The sequence below is a fragment of the Prionailurus bengalensis genome, chromosome A1 (assembly GCF_016509475.1).
Source record: "Prionailurus bengalensis isolate Pbe53 chromosome A1, Fcat_Pben_1.1_paternal_pri, whole genome shotgun sequence".
Taxonomy (NCBI): Eukaryota; Metazoa; Chordata; class Mammalia; order Carnivora; family Felidae; genus Prionailurus; species Prionailurus bengalensis.
Genome location: NC_057343.1, coordinates 53,597,718 through 53,608,604, shown reverse-complemented (window position 1 = coordinate 53,608,604; position 10,887 = coordinate 53,597,718). Strand labels below are relative to the sequence as shown.

The 10,887-nt window shown below is 40.9% G+C and overlaps 1 protein-coding gene across 19 annotated transcripts in view; it reads left to right on the top strand.

Annotated features, from left to right (window-relative positions):
- Positions 1 to 2,832: 2,832 nt before the first annotated feature.
- The window catches only part of RBM26 (RNA binding motif protein 26), an 84,647-nt gene continuing 76,592 nt past the window's right edge, over positions 2,833 to 10,887 (top strand). For 15 of the 19 annotated variants that reach the window (XM_043581349.1, XM_043581329.1, XM_043581319.1 and 12 more), the window contains exon 1: positions 2,863 to 3,399. In XM_043581349.1, coding sequence (XP_043437284.1) covers positions 3,329 to 3,399 — 71 coding nt within the window. In that variant the 5' untranslated portion in view covers positions 2,863 to 3,328. Of the gene's footprint in view, positions 3,400 to 10,887 lie in introns of all 19 variants that reach the window. The other 4 variants (XM_043581377.1, XM_043581311.1, XM_043581264.1 and 1 more) reach the window with 3 other exon arrangements.

The window sequence follows — 10,887 nt, the reverse complement described above, 5'->3', positions numbered from 1 at the left end:
GCAGGGAGGTCAGGGATGGCTTTCCAAAGGTGATGCCGTATGCACTGAATTATGATGGATGAGTAGGATTTCATCAAGTGAAAGGGAAGGAAAACCATTCCATTTAGTGAGAGTGGCTCCATTTAGTGAGAGAACACACCTCCCTCAAGGAACATGGAATAATAGCTCAAAGTAATGGCTGAAAGGCAGTGAAGGAAGTTTCTTTTCTTTTTTTTTTTAATATTTATTTCTGAGAGGAGGGGAGGGGCAGACACACACACACACACAGAATCCAAAGCAGGCTCCAAGCTCTCAGCTGTCAGCACAGAGCCCCTTGCAGGGCTAGCTCAAACTCGTGAACTGTGAGATCATGACCTGAGCCCAAGTTGGATGCCCAACCAATTGAGCCACCCAGGCACCCCTGTGAAGGAAATTTCTAAGGCAAATAGGTAGAGATTTGATTATGAAAGGCCTTTTATAGAATGTTAAAGAATTTGGAATTCTATCCTGAAGACAACGTGGGAGTTGATGAAGATTGTAAGCAGGGAAGTGACATGATTAGATTCAAGTTTTACAATGATTACTATTAAAGGCAATGCTGATAAAGGCAATTGAAGATGAACTGATAATGGGGGCAGCCTAAGAGGCAGGGAGATTAAAAGGCTATTGCTATTACTTATGGAAAATAAAAAAAGACTTCAAACATATACTAGCAGTGGTACTAAGAATGGGTAAGGTTTGAGCAGCCAGAGAAAGAAGAAGAGGCATTCCTCGTAGAAATGATAGGTATAAATGTTTGGAGAAGGGGAGGGTGAGCAGATCAGTTTGCCTGGAGTATACAGTATTTGACAGAAGAAAAATGATTAGCTTTTGGAAGGCTGGAGCAGAAGGCCAGGTACGGAACAGTTGGTGATGAAGTTGAAAACAATGTTGGAGTCAGCCCGTGACAAACCTATCAAACAGGCTAAACAATTAGGATGTTGCTTTTCCCATAGCAATATTAAATTAAAAAATCATTTTTAGGGGCGCCTGGGTGGCGCAGTCGGTTAAGCGTCCGACTTCAGCCAGGTCACGATCTCGCGGTCCGTGAGTTCGAGCCCCGCGTCAGGCTCTGAGCTGATGGCTCAGAGCCTGGAGCCTGTTTCCGATTCTGTGTCTCCCTCTCTGCCCCTCCCCCATTCATGCTCTGTCTCTCTCTCTGTCCCAAAAATAAATAAACGTTGAAAAAAAAATTTAAAAAAAAAATCACTTTTATTGTGGTAAAATATACATAAAATTTATGACTTTTATCATTTTTAAATGTACAATTCAATGACATTCAGTACATTTACATTGTTGTGCAACCATCAACAATGTTCCTCTCCAGAACTTTTTCCACATCCCAAACTGAAACATTTTACTCATTACAGAATAACTCCCTACCCGCCCAGCACTGGCAACTACCATTCTACTTTGTATCTCTGGGAGTTTGGCTACTCTAGGTACCTCATAAGTGGAATCATACAATATTTGTCCTTTCCTTTCTGGCTTATTTCACTCAGCTAAATCACTTTAATCAACACTCTGATTATTCAGTGGTTGAATTCTAATTTCATTCTACTCTACATGCTATATTTTAAAACAAATGTCTAGCTTTCTTGATAATCTTTCCCACTTATTGCTTAAGGACACTTCAATCTAGCAAATTATAAAAAAGGGCTCCTAAGGGCAATTTTACTCTACCACTATCTATCATTAAAGAGCTTTTCATTGTCTACTTACTCTAAGCGTCTTTATATTGGAAATTATTTTCATTTCTTTATAGTTTTACAGGTACTAGACCTTTTGCAAAATCCCACCTAGTAACTTTTTTAAAATTTTATTTTATTTATTACTTTGAGAGAGAGCGCGTGCGGGAGCAGGGAAGGGGCAGGGAGAGAGAGAGACAGACAGACACAGAATCTGAAGTAGGTTCTAGGCTCTGAGCTGTGAGCACAAAACCCAACGGAGGCCTTAACTCGTGAACCGGGAGATCACGACCTGAGCCAAAGTCGGAGGCTCAACGACTGAGCCACCCAGGCGCCTCCTACCCCGTCCCCGCCCCCACCTCCACCTAGCACCTTAATGATAGTAAATAATAGCAAATAGACCAACTCAGGCAGGATCCAAACTTCCTCAGAAGGGAAGTTAATGTAGGATGCTGATATGAAGGCTCTGTCTTTTGATACTATTTATTTTCCCTATCTGTGACTGAATCGGCTCTACATAAAGAGAATTAAAAACACACTGTTCTTATCTTTAGCCAGGGGAAAGTCTGAAGTTTCAGATGCTTGAAAACTATTAGAGAACTAATAAGATTATCTCACCTTTCTTTTGGGGCATCCCTAGATCATTACTGTTCTACCATCAAGTTGAGTAATTCTGGACAAAACACTAATCCTCTGGAAGTTTCACTGGGTTAGATTATACCAGCCTGTGCTTCCCAACCTTGTCCACACCACAGCACACACTATACGGTATTGCAGGACACTGAGATAAACGGAGGAGGCAGTACAGCACACCTGGAACCCACTGGCCGCCGTGCGTCCTCGCACAACGTGTAGACGCTCTCAAGGAGCGCTCCAGTCCGCAGGTTCTTTCCGGCTGATGCGCCACAGCCGTCTATACACAGGACGAGTGGGGCTCCCGCTGTTTCTGAAGTCAGAGGCCTTTCCCTCCGTGCATAAAAATAAAGTCTTTATTCCATAAGCGGACCAAAGCGTAAAAAGGCACAAAGGCCTCAAACGAGGCAAATACGCAAAATATCAAAGTACCGCACTCGCCCAGCGCGCTCTCCGCCGAGCTTACGTCTCTTCCCAGCAGGCTCCGGGAGTCACCGCGAGACTTCATCAATTCTCGCGAGATTTATCGGCAGCCATCTTCTTGGGGGTGCTGGGAGCCGGGAAGACCCCCCGAATCGTTCCCATTGAGCTGTCCTTCGTTTTCGCTTTCTTCACTTTTGCCTGTTCTGCGTTGCCAACACCACCTGGTTCCGAGGCTGAGAGAAAGCTCGGATCTGGGCGCGTGTCGACCTCCCGGTCCAAGAAGATTTGCTTGGGTGGAGGGAAAGGGGAGGGCTCGGGCAAACCGTTGCTGCCTCAGCCCGGGCCGGGGTCCGGGGACGGGGAGCTCCTGGCACCCCGTGGATTCGCGGCCTGCGACGGTACCCGCAGAGCTGTTCGCCGATCCGGGCTCGCGGGAACCTGCCACCGGCGCCTCCCACCGCGGCCCACGCGGGCGGCGCGCGGAGGAGGGGGCGGGGGCAGCGGCGGCTGTAGCGGCCGAGACCTGGGCGGGCGGAGGAGTGTGACGGGCCTCGGGGCCGCTGTGGATGGTTTCTAAAATGATCATTGAAAACTTCGAGGCACTCAAGTCCTGGCTCAGCAAGACTCTCGAGCCCATGTGAGTATCCGGGGGCTACCTCCTTGCAGGGATGGAAGTGGGAGATAGGCGGACACATAGATCTGTGCAGTTTCCCCCAAGTGCCTGTGATGGAGGCCGAAGCGGTGAACGGAGGTCCCAGGGTTTTTTTGTTTTCTCCTTCTTTTCCACCGTCGCTCCCAGGTTTAGGAGAGCCTGAGCTGACCTTTATCTTATCACCGAGTTGGTCCTTGAACTGGTATCTTCTCTTGTTTTCCCGTTATGTGTAGATCGACCCCAAGCCGCGCACACATTTGACGAGGGCCCCCAAATCGGTTTCCTTTCGTTTAATGAATCCAATCATAACGTCTTGCCCACAGACTAATATACCTTGTTTCTTTAAGTGAAGTGAAGTGGCCCTTATTAGGGATTAGGGCAGTTGTAGTGCAGGCCACTCACGTTTTACATAAATACAGTCCCTGAAAGAAAGGCCACGTTTCCCATGTGCTATCTGGCTCATCCGCACCTCTTCTAACTGATTGAAGATGTAACAGGTGCTAAGGTACCCAGTAAGATTCCCTTTTCCCACCTACACGTTTGTTAAGTTGGAGAGGAGGAAGAAAATGTTATCTATCCATATGGAATATTTAGCAGTTTTAAGTGGGTTGCTGTAGATGGATTGTGTGTGTGTGTGTGTGTGTGGAGATTTGTGTGTTCAGGGTGCCGGAATGTTTTAGATTGAAAAAATGAGTGTTTTAAGGATTTGTCTTTACAGTAATACATACAAAATATATCTTGATCCAGGTGCTTTATCAAGATTGGTTGATTTATAGTAAACAACTTAAAATATGGAAAATCCACTCATTTAATGAGTTTATCCAGTGCCTGCTATGTACTCTGGAAGGCTTTGGTAGAGCTTTTAAATTCCGAAGTTGACAAGACAATAATAAAGGAGTATTAGATAACTTAAGATAAAAATAGGAATGGCGGTTGTAATAATACAGGATCATATAAAAGCGTGATTAGAAGACTTCTCACAGGAGTTAGCGTTTGAACAACACTTGGGAGAAAACCATCTGTGTCAGAGTCTGGAGAAAGACTTTTCCTTGCAGAAGGAACAGCAGGTGCAAAGGCCCTTTAGCAGATATGATCACAGTGTGTTCCAGGAAGACAAAGAAGGCAATGTGACTGCAAGGAACCTTGTGATGGGGGTGGGAGAGAATGGAAGGACATGAAATTGGAGAAGTTGTCAGGGCAAATTATGTAGGATTTTCTAGGCCATGGTCAAGAGCTAGGATTTCATTTATAATGAGAAGACCTTAGATAATGTAAAGCAGGCAGGGACTGGTTTGAACTCTTTTTTTTTTTTTAAATATGTTTATTTATTTTTGAGAGAGAGAGAGAGACAGAGCATGAGCAAGGGAGGGAGGGTAGAGAGGGAGACACAGAATCTGATGCAGGCTCCAGGCTCAGAACTGTCAGCACAAAGCCCGACGGGATCCTGACCTGAGCCACGAGATCATGACCTGAGCTGAAGTCAGATGCTTAACCAACTGAGCAACCCATGTGCCCCTCATTTGATCTTGTTTTTTTTTTTTAATTTTAATTTAATTTTAATTTATTTTATTCTTGAGAGAGAGAGAGAGGGAGATACAGAATCCGAAGCAGGCTCCAGGCTCTGAGCTGTCAGCACAGAGCCTGACGTGGGGCTTGAACTCACAAACTGTGAGATCATGACCTGAGCCGAAGTCGGACGCTTAACGGACCGAGCCACCCAGGCCTGTTCTTGTTTTAATGCTGCCTGCTTTGTGGAGATTAAGGGAGCAGGCATTAATGTGAGGAGACTGTTCTGAGGGCATTGTAGGCAGAAATGTGAGTAGTTTGTATTAGAGTGGTCGTGGAAACAACAAAATATGTTTTATAAGTGGATCTTATAGAACTTGCTGATATTGATTGGATGTGGGAGATGAGGGAAAGGGAAATCAAGGATGATGACCAAGAAGTTAGCAACTGGATGGGTGATGATAGAGAAGGCTGGGAGAACACATTGAGGGGAGGGGGAAAGATAGTTGGTTTTGATCAGTAAATATAAAGTGTTTGTTATACATCTGAGTTAGATGTCAAATAAGTTGTTGGGTTATGAGTCTAGAACTCAGGTGAAGACTAGAGAAATTTGGAGTCATGCAGATAGTATTTGAAACTATGGAGTTGTGGGAGATTTCCTAATTAAGAATGTGTTGATAGGGAAGAAAGGAGGGCCAAGGTCTGAGGTAGAAGGTTGAGATTTATGTTACTAAAGAAACAAAAGAGGTGAGTTGTCAACTTGATGGGATGTTACAGAATGGCTGAAAAGGATGAAGGCAGATAAGTGGCCCTTAAGTTTGGAACGGTAGAAGTCATTGGTAGCCTTAGCAAAACAGCTTCATTGAAGTGGGGTGCTCTAGATCCCTTATTTCAGCAAATGGAGAGAAAATACGCAACAGTGTAGTGTAGTAGTTGAGAGGACAAACTCTGGAACCAGAATGGCTGGCTTTGAATATCGTCTCTGCCACTTTGCCAGCTGTTTAAAATTGGGTAAATTACTTAACTCACTGCCTCCTGTTTCCTCATCTGTATGGGGGAAATAATGAATATGTATTAATCTTTGAACACTGCCTGGCTTGTAATTAGTGTTCAATAAGTACTAGGTGAACAGAAAACTTAAAATGTTTTAAGTTGAAATAGCATTCCTTTTTAAAAAAACTTTTTTGAATATAGTTTACACATAATGTTACATTAGCTTTAGGTATACAATATGGTGATCCAGTATCTTTATATTTTATGCCATAATCTAAAAGAAGGTTATTTATAGTTACTTCATGTGTATGCTTGTGTTTTTATTCAGTTTTAATAAAGCATATAGTTACTTCATGTGTATGCTTGTGTTTTTATTCAGTTTCAGGTATCATATAGCTTACTCAGATGACTGTAGCACTGCAGTCATTACTGGTAGAATAAATAAGGCACTGCTAGCTAGAGTACAGCCTAAACCCTGGTAGGAATTGGAATTGGTCCTTTCATAATGTACATTGCTGTAGTAAAATTGAGCCCTTATCCAAGTTCCTGTCCCTTTAATTGCATTTCAGATGAATTCTTGGTAACTTTGAAAGCTAATTCCAATTATTTAAGATTTGTGGTTTCTAACCTTGGTTTTGTGAAACTTTAAGGTGTATTTGTTATCTGAAAGGATTTTTTTGTTTTACTTTAAAACTATAATTGCCAAATAGCACCTGTTTGAAGGAGAACATTTGAAGGACCAAGGGTAAGATGTAACTCAGAACTTGTATGGAACTATCTAGCTACTCATGCTAGTAAAGCATCTCATGGTTTTGGACTTCCTCTGCATTTTGAGTATGTTAATTCAGCAAACATTGAGTACTTAATCTGCTTTGTACTGAGCGGTGTGTTAGATATTGGGGATAGTGGGAAATGAGCAGAGAGGACTATCTTCGCATTGTTTACCACTTAGCAGGGAAGACGTGTTGAACAAGTAATTACAAGGCCAGTGAGTGTTACTAAGTCCAGAATGCTGTCAAAATATATGTCTGGGAGGTCAGGAAAGTCTTTGCTGATATGGTAACATTTGATCTTAGCCTGCAAGGATGAAGAGCAGTTTGCTAGGCCAAAAAGATGGGAATGGAGAACTGTGAAAGCATCCTAGATTTTGAAAAACAGATTGTATGAAAGCCCAAAAATGGAAGAAAAAAAGTGTCTTGGGGAAATTGAAACAAGTTGGAAAAAATAAAAAAAAAGCAAAGGGAAGAATAGCAGTGGATAGCTCAGAGAGAGAAGCAGGAACATTCAAGACTTTGTTGAGTCATGTTAAGGATTTTGGATGTTAATTGAAGGATAGTGGGAAGCCAGTGAAGGGTTTTAGAAGCCAGAGAGCTTTCAGATTGACATAAAAACAAACACGAAACCCAGCCTGGTTGCACTGTTTTGGCATGAAATGAAAGTTGGCAGATCTGCATTTAATGATTGTAAGGTCTGTAGATATGTCAGGGTTTTGAGTTTTGTGGGTTTTTCACATAAATTATTGAAAATGTAGGTGTTAAAATTGGCATCTTAAAATACTTAAGATTGATACCATATTCTCAAACATTTGCTTAGTCATGCTTGCTAATAATAAAATGAAATTAGATGTTGGTCTTTAACATTCATTTCTTTTTGCTAATTTGAAGTCCTGGAAAAAATTTTAAGCTTTTTTTTTTTTTTTTTTGATGTTCGGTTTTTCTGTTTTTGTTTTCTAAACAGAAAAGATTTTCTGCTGTATTCTAAGACGTTTTTATGAGTTTACACATCACCAAGTGTGGTAATTTAATAAAATCATGGACTTTTTTTAGCTGGAGGGAAGCCTTAAAATCAAGTAAAAATAAAAAAAAAACTCCTTAATTTTTCAAAAAATGGAGAGGCAGATAGACTTAATGGTGTACCCTTATTTTGTGACCTTAATAGTAAAGAACACAATGCCGCGTTTTGTCCTCCTGCTGCTGTGTAGTGCTGTGGAGGTAATGTGTAGTGGAAAGAAGCCAAGCTTTGATCCACGTGGACTGGTGTTCACATCTCAGTTCTGCCACTTAGTGAGTAATCTAAGCAAATGAACCTCCTCTTTCCTTACTGGTATAATAGGTAGAATTATACTTCTTCTGTAGTTGAAAGAATTGAGACACATTTTTAAGAGTTTACCCCTTCGACCTTCCTTAAATACTGCTTGGTTGAACACAAATAGGTTACATTACTTGCTACTGTTACTATTATCACTACCACTGCTGCTGGCTACCCACCTGTATTTGCATACATTGTTGAAAGGTTTTGTATTACTTCCAAGTTCTATGAGGTAAGCACTGTTACCTCCATTTTGCAAGTGATGCCACTGGGGCACTGAAGCAGGAAGTTAAGGTACTTGTCCAGAGTCACACAGCTAGCTATAGCATGTGACTAAACAGTAATTTAAACTCAGACTTTTTTGATTGTAGAGCCATGTTCTTAATTTACTACTACACAATACCATGTATTCTTTCTTGTAACTGTATGCACTTTTTACTGTTACATTTTCATAATACTAGCTGCAATTATAAAGGAATAAAGTTCTAAAGTGTCATGGTTATCAGTGCTTTACAGTGTAAGAAAGAAACCTCTTCGGGAACTTTTGTAGTCTTTCTCCCTTCACTCACACTTGTTAACTATACCTTTCTCACCACGTTACAATTATTTTTGTTCCTGTTTTACAGGAAGAACTGAAAGGTGGTCTTTTTACTCCTGAACTTTATTCCTGTTTCCCTCCTTTGATCTTTCTCTTTTTACAGACCCTTTTGGGCTTAGAAACTCATTTTCCTGGTCTTTAAGGAAGAAGAACTCAGCAACAGTAGTAGTGAAAACAAAAAAATAAAATCATACTTCTAGTTACTTTCATACTAGCTTTAGCTTTCTTTTCCTTTTACTAGTAAATCTAGAAATAGTAGTCTTTATTTTTTCATTCCTTTGCCCCAACTATTTACTTCTTAATCCCTTGTCATGTAGTTTTTTTCTGTTTATATTCAAACCAAATTGCATATTTCAGCGTTACCAATTTATGTTAATTAAATGTAGAGATTTTTATATAAATTTTATATTCTTTGTCCTATATGTATAACATTTAACAATGTTGATGCTGCCTTTTTAACATCACATATCTTGAATCTCTAATGCATTGCTTCTCTTTCTTCGCAAATCAGCCCTACCCTTTTTAGTTCTTTTTCTTGCCTTTTAATTGTATTTTTTCAAGTTCTGTTTCCATGCCTTTTTTTCCTCAACTGTTTCTACTCCTGTCCTCTCTTGCACATTCATTTTCATGGATGGTTTCTATTATAATCTGTGCCAGTGGTTCTTAAAAACCGTGTGTGTGTGTGTGTGTGTGTGTGTGTGTGTGTGTGTTGTAGAGTCTTTGAAAGTTTGATTAAAGACTTCCTTCCTTAGGATATTGCATATGCTATATACACATTTGCATTGAATTTCAGAGCTTTTCCAAGAGAGCCTCTAGTTTCTGCATTACTTTTTCACATATGTACCTTTAGACTTGATCAGTCTTCAAAGCCTTAACCTCTTATTCCAGTTGCTAGCTAAATACCCACCTGGTTCTCCCATGAACTTCAAATTACATTTCTGAGAATAAATGTTCTCTGAATTCACTGATTTCCATTTCATTTCCTCAGATTTTCCAGGCTTGGAATTTTATTTTTTGGCTTTTCCTTACTTCATTCCTTTCCTGCATCAGTTAATCATTAGGTCTGTCTCTTTCTTTCCTGTTTTTTTTTTTTTTCAACGTTTATTCATTTTTGAGAAACAGAGCGAGACAGAGGGCACCTGGGAGAGGGGCAGAGAGAGAGGAAGACGCAGAATCCAAAGCAGGCTCCAGGCTCTGAGTTGTCAGCACAGAGCCCAGTGCAGGGCTCGAACTCACGAACCGTGAGATCATGACCTGAGCTGAAGGTGCCCCTGTCTCTTTCTTTTAATAATTCTTAATAATGACATTGCTCAGTAGGGGGCCTCGCACTCCTTACCTAAACTTTTGGGTTTTTTCTCCCCTCTAGTTCCATCCTGGATGCCCAGCCTTGTTTATATCTTCTTGTCCAATCAAAATCTTTAGCACTCCTAAATAAGTTGCGTACATTTAGACTTGGCTTTCAAACATATACAGTAATCTGCTTACCTTTCCAGTTTGTATCTTCCTATTTTTTGTGTGTGTGTCTTAATTTCAGCAAGGCTGAACTTTCATTGTGATTCTGTATCATCACATTTGTATCATGTGTACATTTGTGATACATTTGTGATACATTTGTATCCTGTGTGTCATGTATATGTGATTCTGTATCATCACATACTGTCCCCTTTTCCCAACTTTTAGAAGGTAACATTGAGCGCTTATCTTATGCTAATCATGGTGTATTCATTGAGTGTGAGCTAGATTCTGTTATCTCAGTTTTTTTTTTTTTTAATTTTTTTTTTTCAACGTTTATTTATTTTTGGGACAGAGAGAGACAGAGCATGAACGGGGGAGGGGCAGAGAGAGAGGGAGACACAGAATCGGAAACAGGCTCCAGACTCTGAGCCTGACGCGGGGCTCGAACTCATGGACCGCGAGATCGTGACCTGGCTGAAGTCGGACGCTTAACCGACTGCGCCACCCAGGCGCCCCTGTTATCTCAGTTTTAAATATGAGGAGATTGAGTCTTAGGAAGATTAAGTAATATGCTTCATTCATAGCTAATAAATGATGGAGACAAGATTTGAAACAAGACATTTTGATATTAGAGCCTTGTAGATTATGATATACTGCCTTTCTCTGTTTCACTTCTATATAAGTTGAAATCAAAGGTCAAGGGTGATTCTAGTTCTTCCAGGAAGTTATTTATAAGATCCATCCATTTGGAAGGCGTGACATGATTCTCCGCCTGGAACTAGTTTGTGTCGATTGTGACAGTCATCACTTGCACACTTGTTTAGTAATCCTTA